Source organism: Dendropsophus ebraccatus, chromosome 9 (assembly GCF_027789765.1).
Source record: "Dendropsophus ebraccatus isolate aDenEbr1 chromosome 9, aDenEbr1.pat, whole genome shotgun sequence".
Lineage (NCBI taxonomy): Eukaryota > Metazoa > Chordata > Amphibia > Anura > Hylidae > Dendropsophus > Dendropsophus ebraccatus.
This window is the reverse complement of record NC_091462.1, coordinates 31,172,996-31,194,527: the sequence shown is the minus strand read 5'-3', so window position 1 is coordinate 31,194,527 and position 21,532 is coordinate 31,172,996. Positions and strand designations below refer to the sequence as shown.

General features: G+C 47.0%; 1 protein-coding gene across 2 annotated transcripts in view; it reads right to left on the bottom strand.

Moving 5' to 3' along the window:
• Positions 1-21,532, bottom strand: part of TTC21B (tetratricopeptide repeat domain 21B) — a 60,017-nt gene that overhangs the window by 16,642 nt on the left and 21,843 nt on the right. For both annotated transcript variants that reach the window (XM_069982870.1, XM_069982871.1), the window contains exons 13-22: positions 20,958-21,115; positions 18,795-19,019; positions 12,835-13,073; positions 11,321-11,393; positions 9,120-9,230; positions 8,911-9,049; positions 7,084-7,190; positions 6,335-6,523; positions 2,380-2,490; positions 428-509 (exon numbers count right to left, since the gene is read on the bottom strand). In XM_069982870.1, the coding sequence (XP_069838971.1) occupies positions 428-509; positions 2,380-2,490; positions 6,335-6,523; positions 7,084-7,190; positions 8,911-9,049; positions 9,120-9,230; positions 11,321-11,393; positions 12,835-13,073; positions 18,795-19,019; positions 20,958-21,115 (1,434 nt within the window). The remainder of the gene's footprint in view (positions 1-427; positions 510-2,379; positions 2,491-6,334; positions 6,524-7,083; positions 7,191-8,910; positions 9,050-9,119; positions 9,231-11,320; positions 11,394-12,834; positions 13,074-18,794; positions 19,020-20,957; positions 21,116-21,532) is intronic.

Below are 21,532 nucleotides of genomic sequence, written 5' to 3'. Positions count from 1 at the left end.
ACTATTCTACCCAATGGACATTAAAGGGGAACTATCAGCAGGCTAGATAAATCTAGCCTCCTATAGCGCCTGAGGACGCTGAGGAAGAAGGTTTGTGTCTTACCTTTCTCCCCGACACTGGTCCCACGCTGTTAGTCATGGTAAACTCCGCTCTGGAGCACTGCCACGTCATCTGGCCTGACCGATTTATTGATAATCAATAGAGGGGGCAGGCCGGATGATGTGGCAGTGCTCCTAAGGGTGCCGCAACTAACAGCGCAGGACCAGTGCCGAGAAGGAAGGTAAGACACACACCTTCCTCCTCAGCGCCCCAGCGCTATAGGAGGCTATAAGGAGGTTAGATTCTTCTAACCTGCTGATCGTTCCCCTTTAAAGATAATGAAACAAGGGGGATCTGAAACAAGGACAGAATGAGCGCGGTGCTTACCTGGCTTGCGTTCCAGAAGCTGCTGAAAATGAAATACGGCCTGCTCATAGTCCTGCTTCCTAAACATAAGATCGGCCATCATCTGCAGGGTTTAGGGAGAAAGGGAAATGGGATTAAAGGACACTGGAAGAAAATATCACACGTCTATCAGGGACTGTGTAACGTGGTTAGGGACTGACCTCGGCTTATTGTACTCTGCTTGTATCACTTAGAGTCCAGGTGTCTGGCTTGAAGCCTTCTAGCAATGGAGGGCTATATACTTTTGGACAGCCCTGCCTCATATGGGCCACTACTCCAGGGCATCGTGTTATGGGATCCAACTTAAAGGAGGACTCCAGCAAAAAAAATAAATAAAAAGATTTCTGATTTACTTTTAAATCTCAAGCCTTCCAGGACTTATCAGCAGCTGTATGTCTTGCAGGAAGTGATATATTCTTTCCAGCCTGGAGAGCAGGAGAGGTTTTCTTTGCTACTGCTCTGGACAGTTCCTGACATGGACAGAGGTGGCAGCAGCGAGCACTGTGTCAGACTGGAAAGAATACATCACTTCCTGCTGGACATGCAGCAGCTGATAAGTACTGGAAGAATGTACATTTTTTAGAAGTAAATTACAAATCTCTGGCACCAGTTGGTTTGAGTTGCTCTGGAGTACCCCTTTATGCTCTGTGGTGTTCAGTGCATAGGACTGGAAGATGCATCTGGACAGTGTACAGACTACACAAGGTAGACAAGTTTAAATGTGTAGACCCAATCAGTGGCTGTTACAAAACTACAACTCCCAGCATGCCCTGACATCCTTCGCTTTACTCTTTTAACACTCCTTTTGCCCACATGGAACTTAATAAGTGCTGCTTTGGCTACCAGGGGTGCGGAGCTGTATCTGTAATATTCTGCCCTTACATAACACACCATACTAAGCTGACAGATCCGCTTTAAGCACCTTATTCAGCGCCTGGCATTTTCCAGATGGAAACTTTTGCTTGCCTGTGTTTTTGGCCCTGCGGAGCGCTGCGGTGACATTAGCAGCTGACAAGTCCAATATACAGAATAAAAAATAACAGCAATAAGATTATGTGTTCCACGAAAACAAGTGACTGCCTGGTAAACAAGGCCAAGGTGCCAAATCCAGCGCACGGAGTGACTTCACATCAGGACATGAGAGCGCCAGATTATTGCAGCCTGTCTCAGGTTTCTCTGAATAACATTGTAGATAAGATGCAGATTGCAGCATGTTGTCCCCCGCATTGACAGACATCATTTATTTGGCGCGTTCAGGGCACAGCGTGTTCTCCTCAATCTGACTGGCAGCCACCATTCACATACATCTGTATTTCTGTGCTGACATCAGCATTATTACAGATGCTGGAGACGTTCTCGGTATACTGGGCCAGATACTTTCCGACCTCATAGGACACAACCTCAGCTTCGGCAGAATCTCTAAAATTCATCACTGTCAACATGGCTGGATTTGTGCGGTGTCATGGTTAGGGCAGGGGACGAAGTGTGACTCCTATATATTTCAATGGTGTGTACCCCCAACCCCTGTGTAATACATTAGCATTCATATCAGTTTTCCCTTAAAGTGACACTGTCGCCCCCTTTCTGCATTCTGACTCCTCTAACCAGATGTAAAGGGTAAATTTAGCAGTTTTCATACCTTATTTTACATCATACATCATGGTGCTTGTTCCAGTAAAAAGAGATCTTTTACCATCTGTAGATTGTGCTAAATGGGCGGGGCTTAGTGGGACCCCCGCCCACTGCGTCACCGTAGGCCCCTCCCCTCCGTGACGTCATCAGCACATATACCCCGCTTCCTCGACGCCCATTGGTATGACCAAGACGCAGAAGTATTTTATTCTCTTGAATGTAAGTATTCCACCATTACTTGCCATGTGTGTGATCATGTATGAGCCCAGTCTGTGCTGTGTATATAGAGATGTGTGACTTACCATTGTGGCAGCCTCGTTGTGCTGGTCGTTCTTCAGGAGAAGAGTGCACTGCTGCTGGCACGAGTCAATGTCATCCTGCTCAAGATACAGATGTGCCAGCTCCATTATAACCTACATATACAACATCAAAATGGTCCTTCAATAGACTTCACATATCAGTAAAACACAACTATTCACAACCAATGGGGGGACTTTTTTTTTCTCCCTATATCTTTTGATAAGCTTGCACTTAGAATTCAATTGCCAAAAATGCATTAAAGGGGTAGTCCACCAAAATTTTTTTTCTTTCAAATCAACTGCTACCATGAAGTGCTAGAGATTTGTAATTTACTTCTATTAAAAAATCTCAAGCCTTCCAGTACTTATCAGCTGCTGTATGCCCAACAGGAAGTTGTATTATTTCCAGTCTGGAGAGCAGGAGAGGTTTTCTATGGGGATTTGCTCCTGATTTGGACAGTTCCTGACATGGACAGAGGAGGCAACAGAGAGCACTGGGTCAGACAGGAAAGAAAACACCACTTCCTGCTGGACACACAGCAGCTGATAAGTACTGGAAGACTTAAGATTTTTTAATAGAAGTGAATTACAAATCTCTGGCACTTTATGGCACCAGTTGATTTGAAAGAAAATTTTTTTTGGTGGACTACCCCTTTAAAAGAGTCACAGTGAAAAGGTGTTCCAAGAAAATCAACTTTTCGAAAAACAGGAGATCTCCATATCTCCCCCCAGCTTCTGTATTATGAACAGAGCCTGCGGGTACAGCACGTGACCTGCGGCTCTATTCATTGCTATGGAGCCAAGGGAAAGAGACAAGTACAGCACTCTTCCAGTGTACTCGGCTTTTTCCCGCGACTCCATAGGACTGAATAGAGCCGCAGGCAGTGTCGGACTGGGGTACCTTGGGCCCACCAGGGAAACTGACTCTAGGGGCCCACCCTACATAGACGGATTTAACCAGTGACAAACCTTTTACGTTAGTACAGCGGCTTTAAGCGAGAGTGAGGCCTAATGTCCATCATGAAAGGCATAGAGTGGTCATTAAAACATTGTCAGACTGACATGTAAAAAGTTTGATCAGCCAGGGTTTCAGTGCTGAGACCCCCAACAATGGCTGGATCATTGCTCACCTGTCATATTGCAAGTGACGGGCTCAGCACCAATTGCAGTTGATAGGTTCCATTATAATGTATTGAGCCCATTACGTACAACATAACAGACGGACTAATGATCCAGCCATCAGCACAGTATATACTATGAGATCAGTGATAACTGGTAACACTATATATAGCATGGGATTAGTGATAACCAGTAACAATATGTACAGTATACACCATGAGACCAGTGATAAGCGGTAACACTATATACAGTATACACCATGAGATAAGCGATAACAGGGGGATATATACAGGGCTGGAAGGAGGAGATATATACAGGGCTGGGGGAGAGGGGATATATACAGGGCTGGAGGGAGGGATATATACAGGGCTGGAGGGAGTGGGATATATACAGGGCTGGGGGAGAGGGGATATATACAGGGCTGGGGGAGAGGGGATATATACAGGGCTGGGGGAGAGGGGATATATACAGGGCTGGGGGAGAGGGGATATATACAGGGCTGGGGAGGGGGATATATACAGGGCTGGGGAGGGGGATATATACAGGGCTGGAGGGAGGAGGGATATATACAGGGCTGGAGTGAGGGGGATATATACAGGGCTGGAGTGAGGGGGATATATACAGGGCTGGAGGTAGGGGGATATATACAGGGCTAGAGGTAGGGGGGGATATATACAGGGCTGAAAGGAGGGGGATATATACAGGGCTGGAGGTAGGGGGGATATATACAGGGCTGGAGGTAGGGGGGATATATACAGGGCTGGAGGTAGGGGGGATATATACAGGGCTGAAAGGAGGGGGATATATACAGGGCTGGAGGTAGGGGGGATATATACAGGGCTGGAGGTAGGGGGGATATATACAGGGCTGAAAGGAGGGGGATATATACAGGGCTGGAGGTAGGGGGGATATATACAGGGCTGGAGGGAGGGGGATATATACAAGGCTGGAGGTAGGGGGGATATATACAGGGCTGGAGGTAGGGGAGGATATATACAGGACTGGAGAGAGGAGGGATATATACAGGGCTGGAGGCAGAGAGGGAACATGTACAGGGCTGGAGGTGGGGGAGGGGATATATACAGGGCTGGAGGCAGAGAGGGAATATATATACAGGGCTGGAGGGAGGAGGTGGCTATTGTGCTGTGGGGAAGGGGCATTTGCACAGTGTAGAGGGGACAGGCACCTGCACTCTGGATGCCAGCAGGATGACTGGAGGCCATTAGATGACATTACACATCCTCTCACCTCTCTCTGTGCTGCCTCCTGTGTCGGCACTTCCTGCTCTCTGCACTGTTTCTTGGTCCATACAGATAACAGCACCCAGAGCTCCTGCTGCCCTAAGACACGCCCCCTGCACAGAGGAAGCCCATAGACACTCTGTATGCAGGAAGTGCCGGGGCTTCTCCTCTCAGAGACCGTTCTGGGGGGACACGTGGGGCCCCTGCCAGGATAGTTAGGAGGTGACAGGAGTGTCCTAGGGGCCATAGTCTGCAGAAGCTTATGTTGGGCCTGGATCTGCTGAACAGGGAGCCTCCTGTTCAGGGGCCCACCAGGGGGAAGAAAGGGGGAGGGGCCCACCGGGGGTTTCCCCGGCTCCCCGGTGGCCCAGTCCGACCCTGGCCGCAGGTCACATGCTGTACCCGCAGGCTCTGTTCATAATATAGAAACTAGGGCCCAATATGGAAATCGGCAGGGGGTATAGAGGTCATTCCCCCGCAGTCTCCTCTAAAAGTTGGTTTTCTTGTAATATCCCTTAAAAAAAATTTACTTTTGACATGTCATCAAGCATGAGATAGGGGAGAGAGCACGGTGTGTTCGGGCCATCCGCTCCCCGGCCACTTGCTGATTCCGACAGTTTAGCCTTATTATAGTCTATAAGGCTAAAGTGACAGAATTAGCTATGGCCGGGGGGGAGTGGATGCCCCGGCCACCGCACTCTCTCCTTGCCTATATGTCCCAATTAGACATGAGTGCAACCAGAGTCTGATCGTTTGGCATTTGACTACTTGTGGCTGAAGAATTTGAATGAAGACCTGAGGCTGCCTAGAAAACATGTAGGGTAGATGTAGCACCAGAAGGGTAAGGGTGAATAGCTGTAAACTCATTGCTAGATCCTTCTATCTACATCTATCTGGAAATAACTTAAAGTGACACTGCTGTAAAGACACTACACAGCTGTAAAAGTCTAAATTCTGCAGTTTTCAGACCTTAGTTTATATTAGATTTCTAGGGGCTTGGTCCAGTGAAAAATGACTTTTTATTGTTGATGGATTGTGCCACTTGGTCAGGGCTACATGGCCGCTGTGCCACTTCACCCCACCGACATAGATGCAGTCGGTCCCACCCCACCCTGACATCATCTGTGTCTATGCCCCACCTTGGTGGCCATTGGAACAGGCCGGCGGAGGGTGCAGGGTTTAGGCTCCATTTACGCCACAGAGGGGCGCCAATGTGGGCGGTATGAAAAAAAGCTTAGTAGTCGTGAAGCCCCACCCAGGTGGCATAATCCAACGATAAAACTCACTCCTCCATGGTGCAGATCTGTGCCTGCAGGGTGAACGTCAGCTCTCACTGGCTTATTAATACAGCCCATTCACAGCAGATGGACCCACATCATCTGACATGTCAGAAGTTTTCAATAACTGCAGGTAAGCTACAATTATCCAGGACAATTTTTGAAAATGGAAAAACAATTCTACACCTGATGGCACATCTATATATTATATATGAACACATTGCCTCTAGGTGCCGCTCCTCTGCGCTCTAAACTTCTGATGTCACAGTAAATAGAAGGATTATTCTCCTGTGAAGGTAAATGGCTCCTAACACTTCTTACCTTATTGTCTGTCTCGCAGTAGACTAGCGCTTCTTTATAAAACTTGATGGCCTTCTCATAGTCTCGCTGGACGGCGGCATGTCTGGCGATTTCTGCTGAGATTTCTGCCGCCAGAGACTTTTGGGCAGGGACGGCGTCTGGCTGCTCCAGCTGAGCTCTCTTCAGTACCCTGGCCTGTATCTCCCGAGCCTTCAATGAGGATGGGGTACATGTAATAAAACAGAATATATCATAATTAAAGGGGTTCTCCAGCTTTAAACAAATGGCCTATACCAGGGGTGTCAAATTCAGGTCCCCCAGCTGGTACAAAACTACAATTCCTATCATGCCTGGACAGCCAAAACTTTAGCTTTGGCTGTCCAGGCATGATGGGAATTGTAGTTTTGTAATAGCTGGAAGGCCTGAGTTTGACATCTGTAGCTATTAATGTCAGATCTGTAGGGGATTAACTTTTTTTTTTTATTTAAATTTTCATTGAAAATTTTCAAGTTATACAACACAAAAAACAGCCAACTGGACAATCGGCCTAGGGGATTAACTCTTGACACCTCCCACAATCAGCTGACTGATGCATAAACGTTTACTGTTTACCATGCACAGCGCCATACTATTAGCAGTGGCTATGACTGGTATTACAGCCATGCAGCTGTGCGCCCATCACATGCAAATAATAAGATGTATGTGCTGAACTGGAATACCCCTTTAAAATGATGTAAAATGTGTGCAGGAAAACATAGGAGGGGGATTACCCGCTGTAAAGAAACAATAGCATCTTCTGTCTTTTCCATCTTACTGTAGGTTTTAGCAAGGAGAACATGATAGCGGCTGTCATCCATGAGTGGTGATAGCTCATTGACTAAAGGGAATCAAAGCAATGAGATGTTACACCGGCAACTACAGAAAAGAAAAAACATTGTGCAAAGTACCAAAAAGAAATGAAAAAAAAAAAAAAAAAAAAAAGAAATGAAAAAAAAAATAATATTAAACCAAGTTGTATCTACATGCCCCAATCCATCTGAAGTCACACAGGAACTCTCAGCTTGTGTAAGATTTTTCATCACTTCTGATAGCAGAATTAGCACGGCATGGATCACTATTCTTACCATCACATCTGACATCTCCATTAAAGTCAATAGTGATCATTAAGATATAGTGGGTGACAGACCAGTGACAGCATCATAGCCTCTGTTATATAGAAGGCTTTTTCTGCATACTAAGTATATGTAATAGAACGCCCACACACCAATGATTTTCTACTATTCACATTATGTATTCATCCCTGCTTTCCAGTGAACTTCACTATGTGGGTCAGTATAATTACAGCAATACCAAAAAGTTTATTAGGCTTTACTATGTATAAAAAAAATAAAAACATTTAAAATTATATATCACTACATTCTGAAACCCATAACTTTCCTATTTTAGTGGGACAGGCTGTCAGCTTTATAGAAGCCATTTTGAATGTAACTTATTGATCATCATTTTTTGGGAGTCTGAGACACCCCTTTCTCTTTACCCACCTAAACGCTATGGTCACTACTGAAGGGGTTAACCGGCAGGGTCAGTTATCCCAGGTACTGCTGGCAGACTTTAGCTGTATAACACAGCCAGCACCCGCCATGTATGGAGCATCCTCAGCTCATAAGCCTGCTTCTTGCTTCCTGCTCAACATCCTTACACATGCAATCACAAGGAAAGGTTAAATTGGTACTCTGGCCAAAATGTTCTTGTCTTTCAAATCAATTGGTTTTAGAAAGTTATATAGATTTGTAATTTACTTCGATTTAAAAATCTCAAGTCTTGCAGCAAGTTCTGTATTTTTTCCAGTCTGACAAAGTGCTCTCTGCTGCCACCTCTGTCCATGTCAGGAACTGTCCACAGCAGTAGCCAATCCTCATAGAAAACCTCTTCTGCTCTGGACAGTTCCTGACATGGACAGAGGTGGCAGCATAGAGCACTTTGTCAAACAGGAAAGAATACACCACTTCCTGCAGGACATACAGCAGCTGATAAGTACTGGAAGAGTTGAGATTTTTCAATAGAAGTAAAGTACAAATCTATATAACTTTATGACACCAGTTGATCTGATAGAAAAAAAAATGATAATCTTCATTAACTCCTTCTCACTCGGTAACATACATGTACATCATGGTAATCGCACAGTCTCGCACAGTAACACATTGCAATCTAGTGATGTACCACTCAGGATTAGAGAATCTTTTAACCCTGTCATGCATGGTCAGTAGGGACCACAGCTCCATGGTATTAGATGGGGGTGGTCCCTCTATCTTACAATGCACCAGTGGTTTATTATGGCAGATGTGGGGGAGGGCAGTTAAACCCCCCAGGCTTCCTAGAAGTGACTGCCTATTAGGCCACACCAGATCTATGGCCTAATAGTGATCAGTAAAAGGCAACAATGCTTGGGAACGATATGTATTCTAAATCATTATGGAAGTGATTATATAGTCATGTTACCCAAGTACAGAACAACACTGTATTGAATGAAGGGATATTCATTCAATTCCTTCAAAAGGTAACCATCATGTACCAAATCCAAGCAGTACACCTCGTACCAGTCTCATGATCCAGGGCCTGCTGGAGGACCTTCTCCGCTTTTTCATATTGCTTCAGTTTCAGTAGGAGCTCAGCCAGATCATAGCGGAGGAAGCTCTGGTGGACGCTTTTCAGGGCCGTCTCATAGTAGCTGATGGCCTAGTACAAAGACTGAATGTTACAACCTCATATGTTTTAATAAGAGGAGAATGCAGTACCAGACACGCACCTTGGTGTAGTTGTGAGTCTTGATCAAGGCTTTCCCAATCTTGCTGGCAAGTGCGCCATCTGTAGGATTCTTCCTCAACGCCTGCTCATAGACCTCAATGGCTTTTTCAGGCTATCAGGGAAAAAAATAAAATCCGTAAAATCGTTACCGGAAATTACTTCTGAGCAAAATGACTCAGTATGACAAGCAAATCAATACTTCTCATATAGGAAATACACCAAACACCCTAAAGAAATACAGAAACAGATACAAACAGCTCATTGGTTGGTTTCCTTTGCTGTATACTTCCTGATTAGATACACGCAGCTCATTGGTTGCTTTCCTTTGCTGTATACTTCCTGATTAGATACACGCAGCTCATTGGTTGCTTTCCTTTGCTGTATACTTCCTGATTAGATACACGCAGCTCATTGGTTGCTTTCCTTTGCTGTATACTTCCTGATTAGATACACGCAGCTCATTGGTTGCTTTCCTTTGCTGTATACTTCCTGATTAGATACACGCAGCTCATTGGTTGGTTTCCTTTGCTGTATACTTCCTGATTAGATACATACAGCTCATTGGTTGCTTTCCTTTGCTGTATACTTCCTGATTAGATACATACAGCTCATTGGTTGCTTTCCTTTGCTGTATACTTCCTGATTAGATACATACAGCTCATTGGTTGCTTTCCTTTGCTGTATACTTCCTGATTAGATACATGCAGCTCATTGGTTGCTTTCCTTTGCTGTATACTTCCTGATTAGATACACGCAGCTCATTGGTTGCTTTCCTTTGCTGTATACTTCCTGATTAGATACACACAGCTCATTGGTTGGTTTCCTTTGCTGTATACTTCCTGATTAGATACACACAGCTCATTGGTTGGTTTCCTTTGCTGTATACTTCCTGATTAGATACATGCAGCTCATTGGTTGCTTTCCTTTGCTGTATACTTCCTGATTAGATACATGCAGCTCATTGGTTGCTTTCCTTTGCTGTATACTTCCTGATTAGATACATGCAGCTCATTGGTTGCTTTCCTTTGCTGTATACTTCCTGATTAGATACACACAGCTCATTGGTTGGTTTCCTTTGCTGTATACTTCCTGATTAGATACATGCAGCTCATTGGTTGGTTTCCTTTGCTGTATACTTCCTGATTAGATACATACAGCTCATTGGTTGCTTTCCTTTGCTGTATACTTCCTGATTAGATACATGCAGCAGATATCAGACCGGCAGGTCAGTGATGATACACAGTGATCTCTATGCTAAATGAGGGTTCCAGCAAATATCTGAGCATATAGCAAAAGGAACAGATCAGGGAGGAACACTGCACCGATCCAAGGCCAGAAATCTACTATAACACATGTAATTTGACAGATATCTGTGATTTTGTATGCTATGTAGCGTTTAGTATGCATTTAGTATGCTCTGTAGCATTCATTCACTCCATAGCGACACCTGCTGCACATTTACGGTATCGCAGCTGTATATTCAATGCCAAGTATGACCATCCTGTAGGCCACAGTATCTGAGCAGTAAAAGAATACTTATAATGAAAAAAGACTTTTGACATGTTCTACAGACTGGTCTGGCTGTTCAGAACACCAATCACTAGAACCAGCAGACAGAAGCACATGGCTGAGCACTTCTCTCATCATCTACCTGTCCTGCTGTAGGAGACCGTCCTTTGGAGTTACTAAGGAAGTCTATTGTTAACAGCCGCACATCTCTCATCTGTGTGTAAAAAGGAGATGTGAGGCCGATAATGTTAATGGCCACATAAACCATACTCCCATATTGGACCATGTAAAAGGACCCTCAGCTCCAGCATTTATCTCTCCTCCCCTGAACATTATTCTAAGCATATTGTACCATTTTACTGCTCCTCCACCAGCCGACAAGATCCCTCCGGCCAGCAGTGATAAGTGCTGGAAACAAACCCATACGGCAGCTTCTCCGATAGATGAAAGTATTAATAAAAACCTGTGGGAAGGTGTTTTTTTTGGGCCACAATAGTTACATTAAAAACATAAGCTGTATCCATGTTTTCCAGGACTCCCTAGGAGTGCAACCAACTTCTTCAGTCACTGGTAATTAAATGCCACAAGCTTGAGTTAGAACCAACCCGGGCATGCTCAAGGGTCACTCATCTCTATTACATCATCACAGGACCGATTATAATGCTACAATCCTGCACCAGACAGGGAACTTACCTCCTGAATGTTCATATAGGCATCTCCGAGCAGGAGGTATGTATGAGAGCTCGGTACCTTCTCTACCAGATCTCTAAAAGAGAAAAATATTATATATGGATATACCTAGAATGTATCTGTATACACATCAAACGTTAAGATGGTCCTTATTAAAGGGAACAATCAGCAAGAGTGTGTTTATATGGCGCACAGCTTCATCCTACAGATCTACAATACTGCTCCCTTAACATACAAGCAGTGTAACTTTATTCTGTGGGAAAAGTGTTTTACTGCAGGGTACGAGGCAGAGAGGGGGCGGCAACTAGTCATCTGGGCAGGGAGTCACTAGCTGAAAATGGCTGCCAGGAGCTTGAATGGTGATATCACAGAATTGCGGAAAGCAACTGCAGCCGTACTACGACACGTTCTTCCGCATTTTTTACATCGCGGATTGTAGATCCGCAAAAATCCAGGACGTGTGAAATGCCCCATAAAAAAATAATGGGTTACAAATACTCCATATTTGCAGATCCGCCTAAGTAACAGCAAAAATAGACGTTTTAATGAAGACTATTTAGGAAGTTGCTTCATTTTACCTTTAGGAGACAAACTATTAAAAAAAAAAAAAAGTCCAACAATTTAGTGCAAAGATGTTCAAAGAGATTAATTTTATGTCTATGGTGTTTATATTTATTGTCAGTCCTCTGGCTCCCACAATACTGTGGGGAAGTGAAAAAAAGAGACTCTTGTGAGCTGCAAGAAGAAAGACTGATCCTTGTTAGATCCCACCACTTTCAACCAGAAAAAAATAAAGAAGCAAAAAAAATAAAAACAAGCCCATATAAAGTATTCTTAAAGTGACACTGTCACCGCCTTTTTGCATTCTGACATCTCTACACAGGTGTAATGGGTAAATTTAGCAGTTTTCATACCTATATTTTATATCATACGTCATGCTGCTTGTTCAAGTAAAAAGTGTCCTTCTATCAACTGCAGATTGTGCTACGCAGGCGGGGCTTTACCGTAACAGTGCCACTTAGCCCCACCCACATCGCCACCGTTGGCCTTGCCCCTCCGTAACATCATCGGCACATAGTCCCCACCCCCTCGACACCCATTGGTTTGGGCCGACCTAGAGAGGGTGGGGCCTAGACCTTTAGGCCAGCCTGTTCAAATGGTCGGTGAGGGGGCAGGTCCTATTTGCCTATGGCATAATGGAGGGGCGGGGTCAACTGTGGCGCTGTTGCCGTGAAGCCCCTCCCATAAAGCACAATCTGCAGTTGATAAAAGATCACTTTTTACTTGAACAAGCACCATGACGTATGATATAAAATAAGGTGTGAAAACATATACCCTTTACACCTGTGCAAAGAAGTCAGAATGCAAAAAGGGGGTGACAGTGTCACTTTAAAGTGTCCCGGTCACAATTTTTTTTCTTTTTTTTAGTCATTGCTCTCTGTCCATCGTACTGATTGTTCCCTTTAAACATATTAATCTATGGGAATCCTCTGTAATAGAGACAAGATGCACTCCACCTATAGCAGCTGATGTAGAGCTTCTTATCCTTCCTGTGATGGAGGTAAATGTCCGCCATCTTCTCCTTGGTCTGGACAAAATAATGTTGCTCTGGGGAAACATTTCTGAGCATGGATAAGGCTTGTTCCACATCCCCATGAGTCAGGGCCAGCTCGGCATTGGCTATCATGAGGCGCAGCTCCTCCGGCGTTCCTGAGAACTCGTTGATAGCATCTTGTAATACTTTTGCAGCTTCGTGCTGTTCATGTACATAGGGAAATAACACAAGGAAAGATTTGTCATGAGCGATATGGTGAGCACAAGACTCGCGGAGAGCAAGATACTTGACAAAATAATCTATTTCTGAAAGTGAAACGGATGGAACTAAATTAGATTGGTTGATATGTGATTTCTTAATTGTTGGGGGCCTGTCACCTCTCCTGACCCATCTGTGGTAGTAAACTCAATTTCTATTACAATTTTTCCATTTAAGGGAACCCCCACCTTCCTCCCTGCATCTAGTTTATTGCTAGAAGCCAAACCTTGTACATCAATTATGCAGGACAGGTTGGGGTGGGGGGAGGGAGTAGACGTGCATGCTGCAGCTCAGCCCGATCTATATGACTCTTGTGCTTGGAAGGAAAGCATAATTTTATAACTGTCTATAACAGGTCCCTATCAGCTATCTGAAGCTCAGGGCATAATATATAGCAAACAGATTCCTTTTAGGCATGCTGAGATCAGTTTATCGTCTCTACTGTACAAGTGAAAGGGTTGTGGGGAACCAGTGGCGTAGCTACCATAGAGGCAGGGTAGGCAGCTGCTATGAGGCCCGTGCAGAAGGGGGCCCCAGGAAAAAAGGTAATTGGCTCCCTGCTCTACCATCTATCACTCTTGTGGCTCTGTGGATTCTGCCTCTGGCCACAGGAGATTTTATTTTTTGGCCACATCACAGACTAAATAAATATATATATGCAGTGCTTTGTGTTGTGCATAGGAGAAGAGGGGGGGCGAGGCCCTGTGAATCCTAGCTACGCCCCTGTGGGGAACCTAGATCATGTCATTAGAAACCTCAGGCCTCATGAACCATGGCTTTGAAATACTGCACAATATTTGTTTTCAATGGATTAGACAGATGCTATTACTGCTAGCTCATCAGATAATCGCAGTCTTTCAAACGTTTAAATCATCAGCCGCTGGTCGCACATCTCTCTGGAAATAAGGGATGGGCACCTGATGGCTGATTAAAACAAGGGCTGCACAAACATCGCTGGTGATGTCCATGTAGCCATGGCCGCACAATTAGCGAGCCATCCAATAGGTTCAGTAGGTAAGCGTGCTCACTTGCAGGGCAGGTCGGGACATCTAATACAGCTTTAAGAGAGCAGAAGCTCCATCCAATAGATTTATCTTATCTTTCTCTGAGTATAGGGTTAAATGCTAGGAAATTTTTAATGAAGATCATTTAGTTAGTTTTGCAGCCAGGAAATAAATCAGCAACAAAATAAAATTAGGGCAAAGGTGACCATAGCCCTCTACTGGCACTGTACTGTATATTGGTGATTGTTTTTTATTATTACTGATGTCTATAATGTGTAGCCAAAGGCTATGTTCACACTACGTATATTTTTGTAAAACTACGGCCGTTGTTGCACATTGCAACAACGGCCATGATTATTACGAAAATATACGTTACCTTGCCCTCTATGGCAGTGTTTCTCAACCTGCGGTACGCGTACCCCAGGGGGTACGCGCCGCAGGCTGAAGGGGTACGCCGGGAGGTGGGGGAAAAAAATATTTTGGGTGCCGGGACACTGCTATCACCCAGCAATGTCCCGGCACCTGTCCCCGCCGCTGCTCTCACATCCTTCCCCCAGCAGCCTCACCAGCTTTCTGTACAGGACATGGTGAGGCTGCTGGGGGAAGGATGAAGTCCGAGGATACAAACCAGCAGCCTCTCAACTCACTGTCTCTGAGGCCCTGCTGGTCCGGCCGCCTGTGGGGACATCAGCCTGCCGCCGTCGCATCTCCTCTCCGCCAGGTCACCTCAGGCAGCCTGTTCGGGATTCGTCCCCAGGCTGCCGCATATCCTCCTGGAGCCCCCGGCTGGACGCTGCAACCCGATCCGGCAGCCTCACGCTCTTTCCCCGCGGCTCCCGGATCGGGTTGCAGCGTCCAGCCGGGGGCTCCAGGAGGATATGCGGCAGCCTGGGGGCGAATCCCGAACAGGCTGCCTGAGGTGACCCGGCGGAGAGGAGAGGAGATGCGGCGGTGGCAGGCTGATGTCCCCGCAGGCGGCCGGACCAGCAGGGCCTCAGAGACAGTGAGTTGCGAGGGGGTAGTGGTGCTACCCCGCCCGCGGCTCCTGCAGTAGATTGTGGACCAGGATATGGGGCGCCCCCCATGTCCACCTGCCGCCGCTTCTCCCCGGTCTCCCCTACGGCTGACGCTGCTTCTCTCCGGTCAATCAGTGGTTTGTAGACCGGGAGATGGGGCCCCAATCGTCCTACGGTTGACGCTGCTGCCTGTGGAAGTGGGGTGCCCCATCTCCCGGTCCACAATCCACTGCAGCAGAAGCCCCCGGCGCACCACTACATCATCACCTCTCTCCCCCCTCCACCTCCTTTCTACCCCCATCATCACCTCTCTCCCCCCTCCACCTCCTTTCTACCCCCATCATCACCTCTCTCCCCCCATCATCACCTCTCTACCCCCATCATCACCTCTCTCCCCCCTCCACCTCTTTTCCCTCCATAATCACCTCTCTCCCCCTCCACCTCCTTTCTACCCTCATCATCACCTCTCTCCCCCCTCCATCTTCTCTCTACCCCCATCATCACCTCTCTACCCCCATCATCACCTATGTACCCCATCATCACCTCTGTACCCCCATAATCACCTCTCTCCCCCTCCACCTCCTCTCTACCCCCATCACCTCTCTACCCCCATCATCACCTCTCTACCCCCTCCACCTCCTCTGTACCCCCATCATCACCTCTCTACCCCCATCATCACCTCTCTACCCCATCATCACCTCTCTACCCCCATCATCATCTCTCTCCCCCCTCCACCTCCTCTCTACCCTCATCATCACCTCTGTACCCCCTCCACCTCCTCTCTACCCCCATCATCACCTCTCTACCCCCATCATCACCTCTCTCCCCCCTCCACCTCCTCTGTACCCCCATCATCACCTCTTACCCCCCCTCCACCTCCTCTCTACCCCCATCATCACCTCTGTCCCCCTCCACTTCCTCTCTACCCCCATCATTACCTCTGTACCCCCATCATCACCTCTGTACCCCCATCATCTCCTCTGTACCCCCATCATCTCCTCTGTACCCCCATCATCTCCTCTGTACCCCCATCATCTCCTCTGTACCCCCATCATCTCCTCTGTACCCCCATCATCTCCTCTGTACCCCCTCCACCTCCTCCCTACCCCCACCACCTCCTCTCACCCCTCATCACCCATCACCTTCTCTCACCCCCATCACCGCTCTCCTTCTCTGTCCTCCTCTCTCCCCTGTCTTCCTCTCCCCCCTTCACCTCCTCTCTCTTCCTCTCCCTTCTTCACCTCCTCTCTCCCCTGTCTTCCTCTCCCCCATCACCTCCTCTCTCCCCTGTCTTCCTCTCCCCCATCACCTCCTCTCTCCCCCATTACCTCCTCTCTCCCCTGTCTTCCTCTTCCCCATCACCTCCTCTCTCCCCTGTCTTCTTCTCCCCCATTCACCTCGTCTCTCTTCCTCTTTCCCCTTCACCTCCTCTCTCTTCCTCTCCCTTCTTCACCTCCTATTTCTTCCTCTCCCTTCTTCGCCTCCTCTCTCTTCCTCTCCCATTTCACCTCCTCTCTCTTCCACTCCCCCTTCACCTCCTCTATCCTCCTCTTTCCTTCTTTTCCCCCTGAGACCTTACTCTCCCCTTAATCTCCTTGTGGCTCAGAGGCTGGAGAAGAGAGGAAGACCCCTCCCCCCCATGGGCGGATAACGTGAGTATGAATTTTTTTTGTTTGTTGGGGCAGGAGGGGGAGGGAGTAGAATGGTGGGCATTACTATGGGGGCAGGGCAGGAGGCATTATTACTATATGGAGGGTCATGGAAGGGGATATTATTTTTAATGAGGGATCCTAAATACAGGGATAACCCACACACCTACTCACTTTACAGCGCATTACACCAAACAGCGGAATTATTACTGTATGGGAGCCTATAGGTAGGAAAAAGGGAGGGAAGTTAAAAAAAAACTGTGACGCCTAAGATGTTTGGCAGGTTCTCTGGCAAGAGGTAAATTGTAGCTGCAAGAAATCATCATGGTGGTCTGGGCCAGATGGAGAGGAAAAGGAAAAGTGATATATGGCTACATGGGGAGGTATCTGGCTATAGAAGGAGGTATCTTAACTACATGGGGAGATGTCTGGCTACATAGGGGAGGTATCTGACTACATAGGGGGAGGTATCTGACTACATGGGGAGATATTTGACTACATGGGGGAGGTATCTGGCTACATGGGGAGGTATCTGACTACATGGGGAGGTATCTGGCTACATGGGGGAGGTGTCTGACTACATGGGGAGATATCTGACTACATGGGGAGGTATCTGACTACATGGGGGGAGATATCTGGCTACATGGGGGAGAGATATCTGGCTACATGGGGGAGAGGTATCTGGCTACATGGGGGAGAGATATCTGGCTACATGGGGGAGAGGTATCTGGCTACATGGGGGAGAGGTATCTGGCTACATGGGGGAGAGGTATCTGGCTACATGGGGGAGAGGTATCTGGCTACATGGGGGAGAGGTATCTGGCTACATGGGGGAGAGGTATCTGGCTACATGGGGGAGAGGTATCTGGCTACATGGGGGAGAGGTATCTGGCTACATGGGGGAGGTATCTGGCTACATGGGGGAGGTATCTGACTACATTGCAGAGGTATCTGGCTACATAGGGAGGTATCTGACTACATGGGAGGAAGTATTTGGCTACATGGGGGAGGTATCTGACTACATGGGGGGGAGGTATCTGACTACATGGGGAGGAGGTATCTGGCTACATGGGGGGATATCTTGCTACATATAAGGGGTATCTGGCTACATAGGGGAGATATCTGGCTACATAGAAGAAGGCCTCTTGACTACATGGGGGAGATATCTGGCTACATAGAAGAAGGCCTCTTGACTACATGGGGGGAGGTATCTGGCTCCAGGGGGACATATCCATCTCTGTGGGATATATCCCACCTGCTTCTCTGGCACCCGGTTTACTGACGGCCTGCTCAGCCAATCAGTGCACAGTCCCACCGTAGCCACTGATTGGATGAGTGGGCTGTCAGTGAGCTGGGAGCCAGAGAAGCAGGTGGGAGTACAGGGAGGTAAGTATGATCTGTTAAGGGCCGGCAGCTAATTAGGTAAATAGGCAGCGGCTACATTCTCGCAGCAGATTAAAAATCCTCTGTGAGAATGCAGAGCCATAGGCCATAACAGTACAGAGTATCGCAGTGGATTTTGCTGTGAAACGTACATGTAAATCTACCCTGGGCAATGTTATTAATGGATGGCATCGTTGGGGGTACTCGGCTGGAGCATCTTGTCGCATGGGGGTACTTGGCCTGAAAAGGTTGAGAAACACTGCTCTATGGGATCCCGGCCAGAGCGTATACACATGGTATATGCTCCGGCCGGGATCCCAAGCGGCGCCGCAAACAACTGACAAGTCAGTGCACACGGATGCACCCGCATCAGAACTCTGTGGCGCTAAAGATCATCCGGTCGGTACTGCGGTACCGGCCGGGATGATCATTTCTGAGACCAGGCTTTCCTTGACTCGGCCAGGTTACAGAACGGCCGGTCTCTTACTTTGTATGAACATAGCCATAGATTGTGAGGTCATCCTGAAGAATTTTCTTCTCAACCAAAATGCCAAGTTACTGACAGTCTCATCTGTGATAAGAGATATGTATAAACTGTAAGCACTCCATTACCTGCTCTCCATTCATACGATGACAATCGACGAGTTCCAGGAAGATGGACACCCTGTCACTTGCACTGACTTCTATTTTCCTTCCTTTTGCTTTTGAAGTGGACCCTCCCTTTTTCATTCCAGGTAAGCTCATTGCTATCTGTAGCGTCTTAATGGCCTCCTGAATTTCTCCCATTCGTTTCTGTGTCTGAGCTTTGAGCAGATTGTACAATGGATATTCACGTATCTAGAATAAGCACAAACGTTTAGAAGTGACTAGCTGTAAGTAATAAGTAGTCATACTAAAAAGGAGTTAAAGGACAACTCCGGCGGGACCCCCCCCCCCAAAAAAAAAAAAAAAACACAGACACACAGACACCATACTCACCATCCCTCCGGTGACGATCGCCACTCCATTGGCCTGCCGTCCGTCTCACCGTCACCGCCGTCCAGCGATGTCTCTGACTTCCGGGTCCTGGGGATGAAAAAGGCTGCCAGTGCGCTTGCGCACCGGCAGCCTTTTCATTGGCTGGAGTGCATCACATGGCTTCCAGCAACCTCAGCCAATCAGGGCTGGAAGCCATGTAATGCGCTCCAGCCAATGAAAAGGGTGCTGGTGCGCATGTGCACCAGCAGCCTTTTCCGTCCCATTCACTCTCTATGAAGACGCCGAGGAGGAAGAAGACCCGGACCGCCCCCCGGCTCTGACGTCGTCATCACCAGATGCCGCCCGGGAGAAGAGGACCGTGACGACCGTAATAGGTAATGTATACATTCTTAACTTCCGGGCGGGGGGGTCGGGGGTCCGAAAGTGGGGGAAGGGGGCCAGACCGGGTATTTAACCACATTACAAAGTTATATAACTTTGTAATGTGTGTTAAATAAGCTAAAAAAAAATATTTCGTCGGAGTTGTCCTTTAAAGAATACATTAGAATTGACACCTATAGCACCGGGGACGCTGAAGAGGAAGGTATTCGTGTTACCTTCCTACTCGACGACAGTACTGTGCTGTTAATCGGGGTAAATTCCACTTTGGAGCACCCTTAGTGCACCGCCGCGTTATCCGTCCTGCCCCTTTTAATGATAATTAATAGAGGGGGCGGGCCGGATGATGCGGGAGTGCTCCTAAGGGTATTCCACAGCGGAGTTTACACTGACTAACAGCGCGGGACCAGTGCCGAGGAGGAAGGTAAGACACATACCTTTCTCTTCGGCATCCCCAGCACTATATTCGTCTAACCTGCTGATAGTTCCCCTTTAAATAGGTTTTCTGGGGGTCTGCAGAAGGGCCAGCTGTTGGAGCAAGTAGCAGCAACAGAAGTAAACAATGTGTGGGAGCCAGAGGCCGCAACACCGCAAACTGTACTAGTGGTGCTGGTTTACTGCAACACAGCTCCCATTCACTTCAATAAGAACAGGGTTGTAGTAACCCAGTGCTGCCATCACTACAATGTACAGAGCTGAGCTCCCATATATTGTTTACTTCTGGTGCTGTGGCTCACCCAAACAGCAGATTGGTGGGGGGGTGTCAGGTGTGGCTAAGCGATCGATGACTTTCCTGGGAACAGCATTTAAAGTGGCACTGTCAGCCCCTTTTTGCATTCTGACTTCTCTACACAGGTGTAAAGAGTAAATTTAGTGGTTTTCATAACCTATTTTATATCATACGTCATGGTGCTTGTTCAAGTAAAAAGTCATCTTTTATCAACTGCAGATTGTGCTAAGTGGGCGTGGCTTCGTGGCAACGTCACCACTTAGCCCCACCCACAGCACTCCTCTGTGACAGCATCACCACATAGGCCCCACCCTCTCGACGCTAATTGGTATGGGCCGACCTAGACCTTTAGGCCAGCCTGTTCAAATGGTCGACAAGGGGGCGGGGCCTATGCAGCAATGACGTCATGGGGGGGGGCAGGACCATTGGTGGTACTATGGGCGGGGCTAAATGGTGCTGTTGCCATGAAGCCCCGCCCACTTAGCACAATCTGCAGTTGATAAAAGATAACTTTTTACTTAAACAAGCACCATGATGTATAATATAAAATAAGGTATGACAACTGCTAAATTTACCCATTACATCTGTGTAGAGAAGTCAGAATGCAAAAAGGGCATTAGAGTGACGCTTTAAGGTGATTTTTAGTAACTATATATGACTTTAAATTTTACCTTTTTTTGAAAACTCACCTCAAAACTGTAACTCAAACAAAGCTCTAAAGAATGAGAGCATAGCTTTAGGTTGTCCTGGTGTAAGTAGACTTGAGCCATAAGAAGATGTGTATCTGCATAGGACGGATTATGTTCCAGACAGTGCTGGAGGCTGCTCTGAGCTGCTTCCACGTCACCTAAACAAAGAAATAATAATGTTAGAGATGCAGACGGCCAGGAGAAACGGACACTGTCCTGACCATATCCTATCTATCTATACAGAGCCAAGAAACAGACATGGTATAATATACGCAGGAGAACCAATGCAACAAGTCATGGACTTAGCCCAATAAGATAGTCCACTTTTTAACACGAGTTTAAAAAGGGATCTAAAACTTGAGTGAGTACCATGTCCCTATTAAAGGGATTATCCAGGATTAAAAAAGGCACAGCTACTTTCTTGTAAACAAAAAAGCACCACCCCTGTCCTCAGGTTGTGTATGGTATTACAATTCAGCTCCATTCACTTTAATGACAAAGAGCTGCAAAATCCCACCCCCAAACTGAGGACAAGCTTCCATGTTTTTATAAGCATGGATACCCCTCTAATGCCA